This window comes from Erinaceus europaeus, chromosome 9 (assembly GCF_950295315.1).
Source record: "Erinaceus europaeus chromosome 9, mEriEur2.1, whole genome shotgun sequence".
Taxonomy (NCBI): Eukaryota; Metazoa; Chordata; class Mammalia; order Eulipotyphla; family Erinaceidae; genus Erinaceus; species Erinaceus europaeus.
In genome coordinates, this window is record NC_080170.1 from 116037680 (window position 1) to 116057449 (window position 19770).

At 40.0% G+C, this 19770-nt stretch overlaps 1 protein-coding gene across 6 annotated transcripts in view; it reads left to right on the forward strand.

Moving 5' to 3' along the window:
- The window catches only part of BACH1 (BTB domain and CNC homolog 1), a 50696-nt gene that overhangs the window by 21168 nt on the left and 9758 nt on the right, over positions 1-19770 (forward strand). For 5 of the 6 annotated variants that reach the window (XM_007528554.3, XM_060198587.1, XM_060198589.1 and 2 more), the window contains exons 2-4: positions 2783-3076; positions 4912-6255; positions 8834-9040. In XM_007528554.3, coding sequence (XP_007528616.1) covers positions 2843-3076; positions 4912-6255; positions 8834-9040 — 1785 coding nt within the window. In that variant the 5' untranslated portion in view covers positions 2783-2842. Of the gene's footprint in view, positions 1-2285; positions 2374-2782; positions 3077-4911; positions 6256-8833; positions 9041-19770 lie in introns of those variants that run through there. The other variant, XM_060198586.1, reaches the window with a different exon arrangement.

Here is a 19770-nt window from a genome sequence, read left to right on the forward strand (position 1 = left end):
TCGATGTTTTCTGAAATTAGGATGATGGATTTTTCAGAACAACTTTCTTTTTTTTTAATAAACTTTTTTTTGCATTATCTTTATTTACTGTATAAAGGCAGTCAGAAATCAAGAGGGAAGAGGGTGGTAGAGAAGGAGAGAGACAGAGAGACACTTGCAGCACTGCTCCACCACTCGCAGAGCTTTCCCCCTGTGGGTGGGGACCAGGTTTTGGCTCTTTCTTCCCTCCCTTCTCCACTCTCATCTGTCTACCCCCCCCCTTCTCTCTCCCTCCCTCCACATTGACACAACACAGAAACAGAGTGAGTTCTAGAGTCTTGAAGTAGTTGCCATAATTTCATGTGATCTGCTGAATTAGGAAATGATAGGTTGTAATTCCCACCCCCCCCTTTTACAATTTTTTTTTTTTTTTTAGCATTTATTGGATAGAGACAGCAAGAAACCGAGAGGGAAGGGGGAGACAGAGAGACACCTGCAGCACTGCTTTACCACTCTCAAAGCTTCCCCCCTGCAGGTAGGGACTGGGGGTTTGAACCCTGGTCCTTGCTCATTACAATACATGCACTTAACCAGGTGTGCCACCGCCCGGCTTCATAGCTTGTAAGCCTTAACCTTGGGTAGAATTTACATAATGAGAGGTTTTGTTTTTTTTCCCACTGCTTTTTAAGAACTTAACATGTCAGCTATATTTAAATAATACTGTATGGGGTTGGGAGTGGTATAGCTGGTTGCACACACAGTTGTACTTGAAAGACAAGCACATAAGTAGAAGATGATTTATTAGCTGTGTTTTATGTGTTTGTGCTAACATAGGCGCTCTTCATGGTAGAAGTCCCCTAGCCTGGGTTGCTTGAATTAGCAATCCTTATTTCTCCCTTCTTTTGTACAGCAGTTTGAGAATAGACTTACTGAATTGCAGGGCATTCATGCTGCAGGGAGCGTTCAGAAAACTCAGATTGTGTTCACATTCCCACTAGCAGTGTACATGGGTTTCCTTTTCTCTACACTCTCGCTTAGTGTTTTCCCTTCCTCCCTCTTTGCTTCCTTTTTGGATAGAGATGAATAGAGAGGGAAGCAGGAGACAGAGAGACACCCACAGCACTGTTTCACTGTGGGGACTGGGGGCTTGAACCTGGATCCTTGCACACTGCAATGTGTGTGCTTGTTTAACCTGTTGTGCCATCGCTTGGGCCCTCTATTCTATTCAGCAGAGAATGCCATTGCTTGGGCCCTCAAGTCTATACAGCAGAGAAGCAGTTACAGAAGCTAGAACTTCTACCTTCTGCACCCCAAAAGGAGTTTTGGTTCATACTCCCAGAGGGGAAGGAATATTAGGGGAAGAGGACTAGAGGGCTCTGGAACCCAGTTCCATCAGGATCCGATGGCCATTCACGCAGACTTAGTTGTGATTTGCATTTCCCTGATAATACGTGCTGAACACGATTTCATTTGTTTCCGGTCATCAAGATGTCTTTTGGTGATTTATTTATTATCTCTACTGTCTACTATTTTTTAATGTTGTTTTTATTGTTGAATTTTGTGAGTTCTATATTTTGAATATGTCTTTTTTTTTGATGCATGCCATGTAAATATTTTCTCTCAGTAGGATGTCTTCACTTTAGAGATAGTTTTCTCTGAGCAGAAAGATTCTTAGTTTGATGTGGTCTTTCTAATACTGTATTGGATAATAGTGGTGAGAGTGGACATCCTTGTCTTAGAGAGAAAGCTTTCCGTGTTTCACCATTGAGTATGATGGTAGCTGCGTTTTCTGATGGTGGTGTTTTTCATTTTGTCTTTAGTTTTTGTTAGTCTTTATTGTGTTGAGCTCAGTTCCTTCTACCTCCATTTTGTTGAGTTTTTTTTATATCATAAATTAATGTGAAATGTTGTGAAACTGTTAATCGGTGTCTGTTAATGTAGAATCATTCTTGTCTCCTTGAAATAAATCCTACTTTTTGCCATCTACGAGCCTTTCAGTGTATTGTTGGATTTGGTTCATCAGATGTTGTTGAAGGTCACTGCCCTATGCCTGCAGTGGATGCTCTTCCTGGCTTGCTTCCTGCATGGCTCCTCTTCCTGCTCATTGTTCTTCTCTGGGGTTGGGATCAGTAAGACTGTTTTCATAAACTGTGTTTGGATAGAATAGGTGGTCTTTGAAGCTTGGCTAGAACTCACTAGTGAAGCACCGTCTACACAGGCTTTCTTTTTCCTTCAAATTCAGTCTGGGAGGTTGCATTAACCTAAGACATTGCCCATTTTAAAAAAGATTATTTATTTATTTATTTTCAAATGAGAGAGAAGCCACAGCACTACTCAACTCTGGCATCTGGTGTTAGCAAGGCTTGAACCTGGGACCTTTGGGGCCTTGGGCATGCGAGTATAGTGTGTTAACTGCGCGTCACATCCCTCCTTTAATTTACTCATTTCTTTTGGGTTCTCAAACTTAGTGGCATGAAACTGTTGGCATCATTCTCCTATATGCCTTTGCATTTCTGTGGTAGCTGCTGTAACGCCTCCTCTTTCCCATACTGATCGTATTGGACATTTCTGTCTTTTTTAGAATCTTGCCAATTCTGTTTATCCTTTCAGAGAACCAACTCATTAAGACCACTTTGTGCAGTACATTGAATAAATGCTTCTAGTTTCTTTCTTAAGAGCCTTTTGCTTTCACTTCTGCTTCAGTGATGAATGTTTTCACTCACATTTGCCATTGTCATTTATTTCCTAAAGCGTTTCTGAAGACAGTTTTATTGAAGTGAAATCTTGCACATGTCTTTTGCAGGTCTGATGACGATCAGAAGCATGCTTTCACTGCCCTCTCACACACCACTTGTCACGCAGAATGTCTCTGAGTGAGAGCTCGGTTTTTGCCTATGAGTCTTTGGTGCACAGCGCCAATGTCCTGCTCAGCCTAGACGACCAGCGGAAGAAGGACGTGCTGTGCGATGTCACTGTCCTTGTGGAGGGGCAGCGCTTCCGTGCCCACCGCTCTGTGCTGGCAGCATGCAGCAGTTACTTCCACTCGAAACTCGTAGGCCAGGCTGACGCACAGCTTCATATCTCTCTGCCTGAGGAGGTGAGCTAGTGGGCCAGTGTCTCTGAAAATCACTGTCATTCCACTGAGACAGGAGCGACAACGGCCGGCTAGGGTTTGTGACGGTAAAAGTAGAATTAATGGCCGCAGTGGATAAAGTGGTGGCCTCTCAAGGACGAGGGTCCCCATTGCAATCCCTGGCGTCAGATGTGCCAGAGCTGTGCTCCGCTTCACTTCTCTCCCGCCTGCCCTCTGCCCCCTCCCCAACGTAAATAGATAAAGCCTTAAAACAAAGCGAAACTGACTCCTTTTTCGTATATCCAGGAGCAGTCTCCAGGTTCTGCAGTAGAACACATACCCCCCCCCCCCAGGAAATCACGACACTTTACATGTAAAGTTACTGATTTTAAGTGTTCAGTATTTGTTAAGCAGTTGTATAAAATTGATAAAGTGACCAATAGCAGGGCACAGGCCATGGATGCTAAGGCATTTGGAGGAGTCATTTCCAACACAGCCACCCCATCTTCTCCTCTTGAGCTTTTCCTCTGGTGGGAAGCTGACTGCCTCTGGGTTCTATAAGTCACCTGATTTTTCAAGACCTGTTTTCATTGAATACAGGTACTTCATAGTGTCGTCTCTCCTCCTCTCCTCTCTTGGGAATGTCTCAGTGCATTAGCAGAAAACTTTATGCTGTCTTTTTCTTTTTCTTTATAGACCCTTCTTTTTATTACCCCCTCCCATTTGCTTATTGTAGAGATTAAATACTAAATTTTGAGGTCTTTGTTAAATTCCTGCCTGCCAGAGACCTCTCTCTTGGGCCTGGGAGACCTCACAGTGACTCGTCCTAGAACAGCTTGTTTTGTTTAGTTTATGTCTTTATTTAGTTAATAAATAAAGTTAGTGGCTGCAGCTGGAAGAGTGTCCAGCTGTGTGGCATTGGGGCATAAATTAGAATCATTGGAGAAAGCATGAGCTTTCTGTATGGCAGGCCTGTGGGGACTGCTCTGTGTTGGGATATTAAGCCTATGATTTAATTTATTGCTGCCCTTGCATTCTTCCATGAAATTGTAGCTGCAGTTTGGACAATCAACGGGTTGTTCTGTGGCAGAAGTCAGAGTGAATGATGCAGTGCCAAGAACATGACAGGATAGGCCAAGTGTAGACTATCAATAGTTTTTAGAAAGGAACAAAGCATAATGAAAATATGCTTACTATCATTAATAGTTTCAAGTTATCTTGTGGCAGTGACAAATAGAACAAAGATTTGACTCATTGATATGGGAGGCAAGTTGTAGTATACATCCATGCGTGTATGTGTAAGCACTCACTCAGACTGGAGTGTAAATCCTGTGTTTTCAGATATCTCACCTGTTTCATTTCATTATGCCATTGAAAACATGATAATGCATGGTTTGGGGTTATTGTAACTTCTTTTTAGTAGAAACTTTTGTTGATATTATTGAATTAAGAATATTGATTGTTGAAATATAGAGTCTTAAAATATAATGCAAAGGAATTCCTTGTACACTTTGCCACACATGACAAGGCTAGTGGCCCTACTGGTGAGATATTTTTCTGGCATTCTTTTCCTCTTTCTTTCTCTCTTCTTCTCTTTCCTTGCTAATATTTTGAGAGAGAGAGGGAGAGGGAGAGGGTGAGAGACAGAGACAGCAGACCACTGTTTATTTAGTTCTACCATACTGGTGCTGTTAGGGCTCGAACCTGGGGCTTCAGGCATGTGGGTACTGTGTTCATGTACTGAGCTATTTCCACTGCTCAAGTTACTTGTTTTTCCAGTCCCCTTCTGCTACTTTTTGTATTTGTCAATTTAATAGTTTCCAAAATGATGCATTTATTTTTATTTTGTGTCTAAACAGGTCACAGTTAAAGGATTTGAACCTTTAATCCAGTTTGCTTACACTGCTACACTGTATTTAAGCAAGGACAATGTGGACGAAGTGTGCAAATGTGTGGAATTTTTAGGTGTACGGGATATTGAGGAATCCTGCTTTCAGTTTCTTAGATTTAAGTTTCTGGACTCCACTGCAGACCAGCAGGAATGCCCAAGAAAAAAGTGCTACTCATCACACTGTCAGAAACCAGACATTAACTTTTCTCTTTTGGACCAGAGAGACTTAGAAGTTGATGAAGTGGAGGAGCTTTTAAAAAATAAAAATGCTCAGATGCCTCAGTGTAAACTCAGCAGATGTCAAGGAAATCCAGAGGTATCCCCTCCTCTACAAGACAGTCCGAGCCGGACAAGTGAAACCATGTGCTTAGAAAAAGATGCTGCTCTGTCTTTACCGTCTTTATGTCCCAAGTACAGAAAATTCCAGAAAGCATTTGGAACTGACAGAGTCCGACCTGTGGAATCCGATGTGGAAGATGTCCACACATCCTCTGTTCTGACAGTTGAGACATCTGAAAATAAGAGTCTAGGAGCGGTCCAGGACTGTGCAGATTTGCAGGTGATGTTAAAATGTGAAGAAAGCAGTTCAGCAATGGAACATGAAGAAACTAAAACAGTTGATCCTGCTTCTCAGTGTCCATCAGAGAGAACTGAGGAGACTTCTCCCCCCTGCAAGTCTTCTGCAGACCCGCCTGGACTCTATCCCCTGTCTCTTTTCCACACATATGACCAGTATGGTGACTTGAGCTTTGTCGGTGTGCAAAACACAACAGCGTTAACGGAAAAGCCCTTGTCAGGTGTGGATGCTCAAGAAGAGAAAGCGTTTGGTGAAAGTCAAGACCTGCATTTGAAGTCTGAACCTGTCCCCAGGGAAGACGGTAGCCTTGCCTCTGATCGGAGCAGCGTAGAGCGAGAAGTGGCAGAGCACCTAGCAAAAGGTTTCTGGAGTGATATCTGCAGCATGGACTCCCCCTGCCAAGTGCAGTTGTCACCCACTGTGACCAAAGATGGCTCAGAACAGACTTACCCACAGAAGCGGTCTGAGTGTCCCTGGTTAGGGATCAGGATCAGCGAGAGCCCTGAACCGGGCCAGAGGACTTTCACAACGCTCAGTTCTGTCAGCTGTCCTTTCATAAGTACTCTCAGTGCGGAAGGCTGTTCAAGCAGTTTGGAGATTGGCAACGATGACTATGCTTCAGAACCCCCGCAGGAACCTTGTCCGTATACTTGTGTGATTAGCCTGGGAGAGGACTCGGAGACAGATACAGAAGGAGACAGTGAATCCTGCTCTGCCAGAGAACAAGAATGCGAGGTGAGGGCAGAGTAAGCGTGTGGCTAAGTGATTGTTTCATCAGGTCTAATTGGGGCTTACTCTGTGTCAGCCTCTTGTGCTGTGTCTTTAGGACTGGAGGAACGTAACCCTACAAACCAGGGACCAGTACGTGACGCGTGTGGCGAATTCTTATTTCAGGTGGATGGGTTTGTGTTACCTGGTTTTGTTTGGTCATCACTGGGGCTTCACTACTTCACGCCACCCTTCTCCGATACAAAGGGAGTCAGAGAGAAATAGACTACAGCACCAAAGCTTCCTTCAGTCCTGTGGGAGCTGGGATCGAACCTGGGCCATTCCCATTGACAAAGCAAGTGAGCTATCTTGTGGTCCCTGTTCTCGCTCTGGAGTAGATGTCACACATTGGTGTTCGGGTGTATAAATGAAACTCTGCGGGCCAGCAGAATAACTCACCTGAGTAGTGTGCTGCTTTGCATGACCCAGGTTCAAGCCTGGCCCCCACTGCGTTGAAAGACGAGCTTTGGTGCTGTGGTCTCATTGCTAAACTCCACCCGCCACTTTGTCTGTCTCTGTCTCTGTCTCTCTCTCTCTACCTTTCTGTCTCTTATCTAAAAAGAAAAAATAAAATAAAATGCCACAAAAGAATAATTACTCTGTGAACATTGTGTAGTAATATTTGGAAAATAGCCTGGGTGTACAGTTCTGATCAGTATCACCAGGCTTCCTATATTGGGACTGGTCACATTATAGTCAGTTAGTGATGACTAATTACAGGACTGTGACTTCTCATGTGAAGTTTTATTTACATCACCTGTTCATGGCCATTAATTTTGTCTTATTTTCCCATAGGCATACCAGCTATTAAATAACACATCTTTAAATATTGTAGTTTGAATCGCACATAGCTGGCATAATATTAATCATACCAAGCTTGATTTGTGTAGAAAAGTTTGTATTTGATAGTTGCTATTTTCTGTAAAATACTATTTTAATTCTAGTAATAATAGTGGCTTACTAGTTGTTTAGCATTTTCTTTGGTTTTATAACTTTGGGGTGACGCGTATAAAAGAGTTAAAGAAAGAGGTCCTTAAGAAGTAGTATGGATGTAGGAGTTAGTTATTGCTCTTTTTTTTTCTGTATGGCATTTATAAATGCAGCGCTTGCAGCTATACAGTCTGTTCTGAAACACAGCATTTAAGAAACGTAAACATGACTTGTGTGTTTTCTATAAGCTTGAGTGATTAAGTAGGTAACCAGAGAAACTGACCAGTGTCTCATTGCATTGTAAATGTACTTCTCCTTCCTTCCCTCCCTTATTCCCTCCCTTCCTCTTTTGCCAGAACACTCCTCCATGCTGGCTTTTGGTGATGCCCAGGACCCAACCTGGGACCTTGGTGCCCCAGGCATGAGAGCCTGTTGTCTGTGACACCACCTCCCCTGGACTTCCATTTGCATTCTTAATAATTAAAAAATTTAAGCTATCATTCAATTTTGATATTTAAATAGAACACCCCTCCACCCCCTCTCTCTTTAAACCAAAGCACTGCTCAGCTCTGGCTTATGGTGGTACAGGGGATTGAACCTGGGACTTTGGAGCCTCAGGCATAAGAGGAGTGCCTGTTTGCATCATAACCATTATGCTATTTACCTCAGCCATAGAATCTCTTCTTTTTCAGGGGTCGGGCGGTAGTGCAGCGGGTTAAGGGCATGTGGTGCGCAGCGCAAGGACCAGCATAAAGATCCTGGTTCAAGCCCCCGGCTCCCCACCTGCAGGGGCGGGGGCCCCTTCACAGGCAGTGAAGCAGGTCTGCAGGTGTCTATCTTTCTTTCCCCCTCTCTGTCTTCCCCTCCTCTCTCCATTTCTCTCTGTCCTATCCAACAATGACAACATCATTAACAACAACAATAATAATAACTATAACAACAATAAAAAACAACAAGGGCAACAAAAGGGGGGAAAGGAAATTTAAAAAAAAAAGAATCTCTTCTTTTTCAAAATTTAGATATGTTAAAGATGACTTTAACATATTCATAGGCTGGGGGTATTTTTAAAATAAGTTTTATGAGACTGTTGCAGTCCTGACAAAATAAAATTGTGAAATTCTTTAGAAATTACTAGTATAACCCTAATAGTACTAAATCAGCGTAACCCAGACATATAAACTGGAGAACAGCACATACACTTTTCAATTTCATTAAAAGCAGGCTAGAATAAGCTGTCATCATGCTCTTGTTAAATAGCTTAAATTTTCCTCTCCTCTTCAGTACATAAGTGTTTGTGTTAGCATCTATAATTTGTAAAGTGTCTGCTTCAGAATTTATTTGCCTTCTGAACTCTCTGAAATAAATTAGAAATACTTGTTAGCGATCATTATCATAATTCACCACATAAAAATTGGGACTAACGTAAGCACAGGATAAAGCCTGTGTTCAGACCTTGGCATTGTATGCCCCAGAGTGAAGCTCTGGTTCTCTCTTTACCTCCTCATTTTCTCTAAAATAGAATTGTCTGGAAAACAGATACATATCTCTCTCTTGCTAGAGTTACCTATAATTTAAAAATATAGCAGTAATCACTAGTGTTTATTTCACATTGTAGGTCAAGCTGCCATTCAATGCTCAGCGAATAATTTCACTGTCTCGAAATGATTTTCAATCATTGTTGAAAATGCACAAGCTGACACCAGAACAACTGGATTGTATCCATGATATTCGAAGAAGAAGTAAAAACAGAATTGCTGCACAGCGCTGTCGTAAGAGAAAGCTCGACTGTATACAGAATCTTGAATCAGAAATTGAGAAATTGGTAAATCCACCTGCTTGTTTTAAATTTCTTTCTTCCTTGTTTCCTTTCTTTTTTTTCACTTCTTTCCTACCTTCTATCTTCCCACCCTTTCTATTTCAGCTACTAAATGAGATATAATGTTCAATTATAATTAATTTAAAAGTTTTCCATGGTGGATTGCACCAAAGTCTTTGGGGTAGGTGCAGGGGAGAGTACAGGTCCTGGAAAAGGATGACAGAAGACCTAGTGGGGGTTGTATTGTTTTGTGGAAAACTGAGAAATGTTATGCATGTACACACTGTTGTATTCACTGTCAAATGTAAAGCATTAATCCCCCAACAAAGGAAAAAAAAAAAGAATAGGAGGTGATTGGATATGGAGCTCTGGTGGTGAGCATTGTGTGGAAATGCACCCCTCTCTTCCTATAGTAATTGTTAATATTTCCATTTTATAAATTAAAAAAAAATCACCAGAACACTAAAAAAAAATAATAATAAAGCTATATCCCTGAAAACTTAAAATTTTGTAAAGCAATACTAAATAATAGTATGAATAAATAAATAAATAAATAAATAAATAAATAAATGGATCCTAGCCCTGCCAGGGAGGTAGTTCAGTGATACAGTACATGTTAAAAAAGAAAAAAAAAAAGCTTTCCAATAGCCATTTTAAGAATAAATTATATAACGTTTTCAGAAAGCTTAGTGAATTGAAAGATGGAAAATTTTACAGGCTCTTATTTACGTAACTTCTTAGATATTTAACAGGATAAAATAAATAGATGTGTTTCTGAATAAAATTTTGAAATTGTTTAGAAATCACTAGTATAATCATCATGGTACTAAATCAGCATAACACAAACATTTAAGTAATACAGTAACATGTAAGTTGAAAAATTTCTGTATGTGTCTTTTCTTTTTTTTTAACTTTCTTATTGGGGTATTGATGGCTTAGGGCCAACAGTAAAATACAATCGTTTGTACATGTGTAACATTCCTCAGTTTTCCACATTTCTATTCAACCCCCACTGGGTCCTCCTCTGCCATCATATTCCTGAACCTGAACGCTCCCCCACCCCAGAGTCTTTTACAATGGTGCAGTACCCCAACGCCAGTCCAAGTTCTGCTTAGTGTTTTCCCTTCTGATCTTGTTTTTCAACTGCTGTGAGTGAAATCATCCCATATTCATCCTTTCCTTTCTGGCTTATTTCACTTAACCTGATTCCTTCAAGTTCCATCCAAGATGGAGTGAAGGTGAAGTCACCATTTTTAATAGCTGTGTAGTATCCCACTGTGGGCTGGTCCGAAGGTAGTGAGTTACCACAATTGGTTCTGTAGTCAGTATCCCATGTGTATGTAGACCACAATGTGCCCAGCCACTCAGCTGTTGCTGCATGGATGCACTTTTTTTTTTTTTATTTCTTTATTGGGGAATTAATGTTTTACAATCAACAGTAAATACAATAGTTTGCACATGCATAACATTTCCCAGTTTCCCATATAACAATACAACCCCCACTAGGTCCTCTATCATCCTTCATGGACCTGTACTCTCCCACCCACCCACCCCAGAGTCTTTTACTTTGGTGCGATATGTCAAATCCATTTCAGGTTCTACTTGTGTTTTCTTTTCTGATCTTGTTTTTCAGCTTCTGCCTGAGAGTGAGATCATCCCATATTCATCCTTCTGTTTCTGACTTATTAAACTTAACATGAATTTTTCAAGGTCCATCCAAGATCAGCTGAAAACGGTGAAGTCACCATTTTTTTACAGCTGAGTAGTATTCCATTGTGTATATACCACAACTTGCTCGGCCACTTATCTGCTGTTGGACACCTGGGTTGCTTCCAGGTTTTGGCTATTACAAATTGTGCTGCCAAGAACATTTGTGTACACAGATATTTTTGGATGGATGTGTTGGGTTCCTTAGGATATATCCCCAGGAGAGGAATTGCAGGATCATAGGGTAGGTCCATTTCTAGCCTTCTGAGAGTTCTCCAGACTGTTCTCCACAGAGAACCTGTTCCACAGAGAACTGTTCCACAGAGAACTGTTCCACAGAGAACTATTCTTCACAGACTGTTCTCCACAGAGGTTGGACCAATTTACATTCCCACCAGCAGTGTAGGAGGGTTCCTTTGACCCCACACCCTCTCCAGCATTGCTGCTGTTACCTTTTCTGATGTATGACATTCTCACAGGAGCGAAGTGTTATCTGGGTATCTTATTGTTGTCTTTATTTGCATTTCTCTGACAATCAGAGACTTGGAGCATTTTTTCATGTGTTTCTCGGCCTTTTGGATCTCTTCTGTGGTGAATATTCTGTCCAAGTCCTCCCCTCATTTTTGGATGGGGTTATTTATTCTCTTGTTGTTGAGTTTGGCAAGCTCTTTATATATGTTGGTTATTAAACTCTTGTCTGATGTATGGTATGTAAAGATCTCCCATTCTGTGAGGGGTCTCTTGGTTTGGGTAGTGGTTTCTTTTGCTGTGAAGAAGCTTTTTAATTTGATGTAGTCCCATAGGTTTATACTTACCTTAGCCTTCTTTGTAATTGGATTCGTTTCATTGAAGATGTCTTTAAAATTTATGTGGAAGAGAGTTCTGCCAATATTTTCTTCTAAGTATCTGATAGTTTGTGGTCTAACATCCAAGTCCTTGATCCACTTGGAATTTACTTTTGTATTTGGTGAAATACAGTGATTCAGTTTCATTCTTCTGCATGTTTCAACCCATTGTTTCCAATACCATTTGTTGAAGAGACTCTGCTTTCCCCATTTAATAGTCTGGGCCCCTTTGTCAAAGATTAGATGTTCATATGTGTGGGAGCTCACTTCTGGGCTCTCAATTCTATTCCACTGGTCAGTGTGTCTATTCATGTTCCAGTACCAAGCAGTTTTGATGACAGTGGCCCTATAATATAGTTTGAAATCTGGGAGTGTGATGCCTCCGGTTCTGTTCTTTTTTCTCAAGATTGTTTTGGCAATTCTAGGTCTTTTTTGGTTCCAGATAAACATTTGTAGCATTTGTTCTATTCTCCTAAAAAATGTGCTTGGGATCTTGATGGGGATAGCATTAAATTTGTAGATGGCTCTGGGTAGTATATTCATTTTGATGATGTTAATTCTTCCAACCCATGAACATGGAATATCTTTCCACTTCTTTGTGTCTTTTTCAGTTTCCTTGAGTAGTGACTCATAATTTTCAGTATACAAGTCTTTCACTTCTTTGGTTAGATTTACTCCTAGATATTTTATTGTTTTTGTTGCTATAGTAAAAGGAATTGATTTCTGGATTTCAGTTTCTTCTAACTTAGTGTTTGCATAGAGGAATGCCACTGATTTTTGAATGTTAATTTTGTAGCCTGACACCTTACTGTATTTCCTGATGATTTCCAAAAGCTTCTTACTGGATTCCTTAGGTTTTTCCATGTATACTATCATGTCATCTGCAAATAAGGAGAGTTTGACTTCTTCTCTTCCAATCTGTATGCCTTTAATTCCTTGCTCCTGCCTGATTGCTACGGCAAGAGCTTCCAACACTATGTTGAATAGTAATGGTGATAGTGGGCAGCCCTGTCTAGTACCTGATCTGAGTGGAAATGCTTCCAGTTTTTCACTATGGAGTATGATGTTGGCTGTAGGTTTGCTATATATAGACTCCACTATCTTCAGGAATTTTCCATCTATTCCCATTTTTTGTAGTGTTTTGATCATAAAGGGATGTTGTATTTTGTCAAAGGCTTTCTCTGCATCTATTGATATGACCATGTGGTTTTTGGTCTTGCTTTTGTTGATGTGGTGGATCACATTGATTGATTTACGTATATTAAACCAACCTTGAATGCCTGGGATAAACCCCACTTGGTCATGATGAACAATCTTTTTGATAGACTGCTGTATCTGGTTGGCTAGAATTTTGTTCAGTATTTTTGCATCTATGTTCATCAGAGATATTGGTCTGTAGTTTTCTTTTCTGGTTGTGTCCCTGTCTGCTTTTGGTATCAGAGTGATGTTGGCTTCATAGAAGCTGGCAGGGAGTATTCCAGTGTCTTCAATCTTCTGGAAGACTTTTTTTTTTTAAAAGTTTTTTTAATGTTTTTTTTTTTAATTTTTAATTTAATTTTATATTTATTTATTTATTCCCTTTTGTTGCCCTTGTTGTTTTATTGTTGTAATTATTGATGTTGTCATTGTTGGATAGGACAGAGAGAAATGGAGAGAGGGAAGACAGAGGGGGGGAGAGAAAGACACCTGCAGACCTGCTTCACCGCCTGTGAAGCGACTCCCCTGCAGGTGGGGAGCCGGGGGCTCGAACCGGGATCCTTACGCCGGTCCTTGGGCTTTGTGCCACCTGCACTTAACCTGCTGAGCTACAGCCCGACTCCCCTTCTGGAAGACTTTTAAAAGTAGAGGTATTAGTTCTTCTTTGAAGGTTTTGTAGAATTCACTTGTAAAACCATCTGGTCCAGGACTTTTATTTTTGGGGAGATTTTTGATAACTGTTTCAATTTCATTAGCTGTGATGAGCCTGTTCATGTTATCTACTTCCTCTTTACTTAGTTTTGGAAGTTGGTAGGTATCTAGGAAATCATTCATTTCTTCCAGGTTCTCTGGCTTGGTGGCATATAATTGTTCATAGAAGCCTCACATGGTATGTTGAATTTCTGCAGTGTCTGTTGTGATAACTCCTTTTTCTTTTAGTATCCGATTTATTTGGGTCTTTCCCCTTTTTTGTTTTGTGAGTCTGGCTAAAGGTTTGTTGATTTTGTTCACTCTTTCGAAGAACCAACATTTACTTTCGTTGATCTTTTGTATGGTTTTCTTATTCTCAGTGTTATTTATTTCTGCCCTAACTTTAGTGATTTCTGTCCTTCTGGTTGCTTTAGGGTTCCTTTGTTGTTCTTCTTCTAGGTCTTTAAGATGTGCAATCAGTTTGTTTATTTGTGCTTTTTCTTGTTTCATAATGTGTGCTTGTATAGCTATGAACTTCTCTCTTAGGACTGCCTTAGCTGTGTCCCAAATATTTTGATAGCTTGTGTCTTCATTTTCATTGAATTCTAGAAACATTTTGATTTCTTCCTTATTTACTCTTTGACCCAGAAGTTGTTAAGAAGTGTACTGTTGAGCTTCCACATTTTGGGACTGTTACTAATCTTTTGTTGGTTTTTAAGTGTTAATTTAATTCCACTGTGGTCTGAGAAGATGCTTGGGATGATTTCAATGCTCTTGAATTGGCTGATGCTGTCTTTGTGGCCTAACATATGGTCTATCCTTGAGAATGACCCTTGTGGATTTGAGTAAAATGTATATTCCAGTTTCTTGGGATGAATGACTCTGAAAATGTCCAATAGTTCTAGTTTATCTATCTCTTCATTTAGCTCCCTTATGTCTTTATTGATTTTCTGCCTGGGTGATCTGTCAAGTTGAGAGAGTTGGGTGTTGAAGTCCCCTACTATGAGTGTGTTGCTGTTAATATATTGATGTAGCTCTTTCAGTAGACATTTGATATATTTAGATGGCTTCTCATTGGGTGCATAGATGTTAATAATTGTTAAGTCCTCTTGATTGACTGATCCTCTGAGCATTAAGTAGTGTCCATTCCTATCTTTTTTAATCTTATCTATTTTTAAAGTCAGATATGAGAATAGCCATTCCTACCCTTTTTTGTGGGCCATTGGCTTGTATGATAGTTTTCCATCCTTTCACTTTAAGTCTGTGTTTGTCTTGTTGAGTTAGGTGGGTTTCCTGTAGACAGCATATTGTTGGGTTGTATTTTCTGATCCATCTTCCCACTCTGTGTCTTTTAATAGGTGAGTTCAGGCCACTGACATTTATTGATATCAAAGATTGAAGATATTTTAATGCCATTCTTGTTGAGTTTTAGAGTATTCTGATATATGTCCTATTTATGGTGGTCTGATTGTTTATAGGAGACCTTTCAGAACTTCTTTCAGGGCAGGCTTGGTGATAGTTGCTTCCTTCAACTGTTGCTTGTATGAGAAGGTTTTGATGCCTCCATCTAGATTGAATGACAGTCTAGCAGAATACAGTATTCTTGGTTGAAAGCCTTTCTCATTGAGCACTGGATAGATATCTTGACATTCTCTTCTGGCCTGTAGTGTTTGTGTGGAGAAGTCTGCTGCTGATCTTATGGGTTTTCCTTTGTAGGTGACTCTTTTTCTCTTGCAGCCTTCAGGATCCTTTCTTTATTCTTATTCCTTTCCATTCTAAGTATGATATGTCTTGGTGTCTTTAGGTCTGGGTTAATTCTGTTTGGGACCCTCTGGGCTTCTTGAATCTTTATGTCTTTGACGTTGTTTAGACTAGAGAAGTTTTCAGCTATTATGGCCTGGAGAATGCTTTCTTCCTCTCCTTCTCTTTCTTCCTCTGGTATGCCAATAATGTACATATTGTTTCTTTTGAAGTCATCCTATAGGACTCTGTTGTTGTTTTCAGCATCTATTAATCACTTTTTGAGATCTCTTACTTCTTTTTTAGTTGTATCTAATTCGTCCTCAATCTTGCTAATTCTGTCTTCAGCCTCATTGATTCTGTTCTCTCTGCCCTCTACTGTTTTCTGGAGTTCATCTATTTTGTTGCCCTGTTCTGATACTGTTTTAGCTTGTTCAGCTAGTTGTGTTCTTAGCTCAGCTATTTCAGCTTTCAGCTCTCTAATAACCATGAGATAATTAGTATTTTCTTCCATAGTCTCATTTGTTGTTCCTGTATTTCTTATTACAATTTTTTCAAATTCTTTACTCCTGTGATTATTTCCTTAGCTAGTGTTTGGATGTTGAACTCGTTGTTTTGTGCTTCACCCTCTGGGGGACTTTTAGCTGGACTCTTGTCCTGGTTTGTTTCTCTAATATTTCTTATTGTTGTTTTAACCATTTTATATATTATGTTATGAGTTCCCTCTCTCAGTACTTTTCAAATTACTAATCACTATTGCCTGGATTGACTTGTGTCTAAGTAAGTTAATTAAAGGGTTCACAGTGGTGGAATTTAACAGTTGTTTAAATAGTATTTTAATCCCTGAGTTGGAGCTCAGTGGTTTAAAAGCCTCTTTTTTCTTCCCTGTAGACTATGGGAGCCTGAGGGCTTTTAAACTATAAATAGGTTTCTTAGCTTAATCACTGACTCCTGACCAAGAGATAAAGCAGGGTGTGGCAGAGATAATCCAGTGGTTATGCAAAGAGACTTTCACAGCCCCTCAGCTATGCCACAGAGGTATAGGTCTTCTCCTGAGTTTCCCAGTTAGATCTCTGTCCCCTGGTGTGCCTCCCTGTTGCTGCTCCAGATTCTGAGTGCAGTAGCAATGGAGACTCAGAGTTGTACTTGGTGAGTCTCTGGGAAGTCCTCTCCTCCCTTCAGCTGTCCCCTTGTTGTTGAAGCAGACTGGAGGTGGTGTCTCAACTGATAAACTGCTGGACTGTTAGCAGTCACTTAATCTCTCCTTACGCTCCTCTCTGTCACCAGCCACACGTGTTTTTACTCACTGGTGATTTAGTGGGTTCCTGTGGTCATTTTAGTCCTGTCTTGTTTCGGCCCAGGGTGGTCTCCTTTGGTATTCCTAGTTGATCTGGGATAGGAGAGGAGAGGAGAGGAGAGGAGAGAATAGGATCTGCTGCTGCTCGTAGCTCCTCCTCCCCCCCTCTTTCTCGGATGCACCTTTTTTAATGACTTAAAATTAAGGATAATTTTATAGCGTATTAGAAATGAAAGAAATTATAAAGTACTTTATAATCACTTTGATATCTATAAATGCTAATGTTCTAGTTGTTAACTCTAAAGGTAGAGCTAGAGAAACAGTGATTGGGAGTAGGAAGAACATTCCCTGAATGTTTATTTTGTTTCTTTGTTAATTATTGTTTAAAGTTGTGATTGTAGCAAGTCTTTAAGCTTGAGTAATCTACCTGTGAATGGAAATTAAACAGTAGAAAATGAGGAAAAGTAGTGGGTGGTCTGGGAGGTAGCACAGTGGATTAAGCAATATACTCTCAAGCATGAGGTCCTGAGTTAGGTCCCTGGCAGCACATGTACCAGAGTGATGTCTGGTTATTTCTCTCTTCCATTCTTTCTCATTAATAAATAAGATCTTTCTTTTTTTTATTTATTTTATTTATTTATTCCCTTTTGTTGCCCTTGTTGTTTTTTTATTGTTGTAGTTATTATTGTTGTTGTCGTTGTTGGATAGGAAAGAGAGAAATGGAGAGAGGAGGGGAAGACAGATAGGAGGAGAGAAAGATAGACACCTGCAGACCAGCTTCACCGCCTGTGAAGCGACTCCCCTGCAGGTGGGGAGCCGGGGTTCGAACCAGGATCCTTATGCCGGTCCTTGTGCTTTGCGCCACCTGCGCTTAACCCGCTGCGCTACAGCCCGACTCCCTTTTTTTTTTTTTTTAGAGAAAATTAGGAAAAATTTATATGCCTTTAAAAAGGTTGAACATTTGAAATTTGTGTATTATGCAAGTATGTTTACAAAAGATAAAAGTTTATAAAGGTATGAAAAACCAGATGTTTTACATATAATGGCATGAGTGATATAAAAATGTATTTCTGAATCATTAACTTAAAACCAAAGAATAAAAGTTACAGATTCAGTAATATTTACATCAACTTTTGGAATGTATATTGATTTGTATTTGTGTTAGTATTCTTTTTTTTTTTTTAAAGAACTTTATTATTTTTGTATATAGACAGAAATTGAGAGGGAAGGAAAGATGAAAAGGGAAAAAGAGAAAGACACCAACAACACTGTTTTTTATATTTTAACTTGTGAAGCATCCCCCCTGCAGGTGGGAACCAGGGTCTTTGCGTGTTATAACTTGTGCACTGTGACCTGTGAGCTCGGCTGGTCACAGTGGCTGAGCACCACAGCCTGGCCCCTATCGTTTCTTATTATTCAACTTTACATTAATGACTTGCCTGCTTTTAGAGTATAACATTTTACCTTAAGTCATTACCCTGTACTATAATTCAGAGATTTTTTTTAGACAGATTTGTATAGAACTATTTTAAACCCATATAAAAATTTAATGTTGTAATGTTTTATTATTTACCAGAACACTACTCAGCTGTGACTTATGATGGGATGGGGATTGAATCTGGGATTTCAAGCCTTGGGCATAAAGGTCCTTATGTCAAGCACTGTGATACTACAGTTCTTTTTTTAAGAAATATTTTATTTGCTATTTATTGGCTAGAGACAGAAAAACTGAGAGTGAAGGAAGGATGGAGAAAAGGGAGGAGAAAGAGAGAGAGAGAGAGACCAACCTAACTGCAACACTGCTTTCCTGCTTGTGAACTTCTCCCCCACAGGTGAGGATCTGGGGCTTGAACCTTGGCCCTTGCACATCGTAACCTGTGTGCTTCAGCTGGGTACACATGAGAAAGATACTGAGAATGATAAACACCAGGGCACACCTCAGCTCTGCCTTATTATAATGGTGCTGGGAATTGAAACTGGGACTTCAGAGCCTCAGGCATGAAAGTCCTTTGCAGAATCAGTAGACTGTCTCCCCAGCCCTGTAATTCTGAACTCGACCTATTTCTAGATCTTTTTCCTCAACTAATTAGGACTTAACAGCCATCAGTATAATTGATGCAGTTCTCTCTCCTGCAAAAAATGGAAACAAAACCCTTCACATTACATTTGTTTAATCGGTTAACTGCTATATGCCTGGGTAACTGAATAAATAGGCTGGAGAGGATTTTTATGCTTTATAAGCCTTTTATGTTTGTATAGTTCTTATTTACATTTTATGATTGCGATCAGACATGGGTTTGCTGGACAACTGATGTTAAGATTCAGATCTCTATGCCGTAGAAGAGATCATACTATTATCTTTGGGATTTCTGTCCCTTCTGCCTTTATGTCAGCAAAGAGAGGTAGGAGATACAGTGGTTAAAAGTGTGAGATTATGACTAACACTCTTGACTGTGATACTGTGTAACTTTGAGGCATCTACTTCATTTCTCTATGCCTCAGATTTCTCATCTGATAAAGTGGGATACTATGTTTTTTTTAATAAAAACTAGGTACTCATTTCTAATGCTTAAATGAGCTAATATATTGGAAGTATTTGAAGCATAGTAATTCTCTGTAAATGTTAGCTTTTTCTTTTAATGTTATTGTTACATTATTACTTGTTTTATTTTTTCTCTCCTTAAGTGCTCCCTTCTTAACGTCTGCCTATGTTTAGTCTCCAACCTCTCTTTTATAGGGTAGGTCCTTTCATATAGTTAATAACATTGGTGAGTTTACAAGAAAAAGGGATATTTGAATTCTTATTAGTTTTTATCCAAATAAAAAACATCAGAAGAGGACACTACTCTGTTTCCCTATTGCGTTAACTGGGACCTTTTGGCTACCAGAAACAAATTTGAAGTGTGAGTAAGTGAGGGCATTTGTTGTAATAATATAGGTATGTCTCCTTTAGAAACCAAAGAGTGGAGGCAGGCCCCATAAATAACAAGAAGCAAGGAAGTAGAACGCTACCAGGAATCCAGAGAATCCTCTCCCAGTGCTCCTCTTGTTACCTGCTTGCCCACCACACAGGGTGGCTGTCGGAGCTGAGGTGTGCATATGGGAAGGGTGGCTGCCGAGTAAGTCTTGAATAGTTTCACTCCAGGGACTATTCCAGACAGAAATTTTAATTTCAGTCCTAAGGCCCCCAGGGAAGAGAACATCTAACTGATGTAATTTGACTCAAGTGCCTTCTTCTGTGTCTCGAGAGCCAAGCAGAC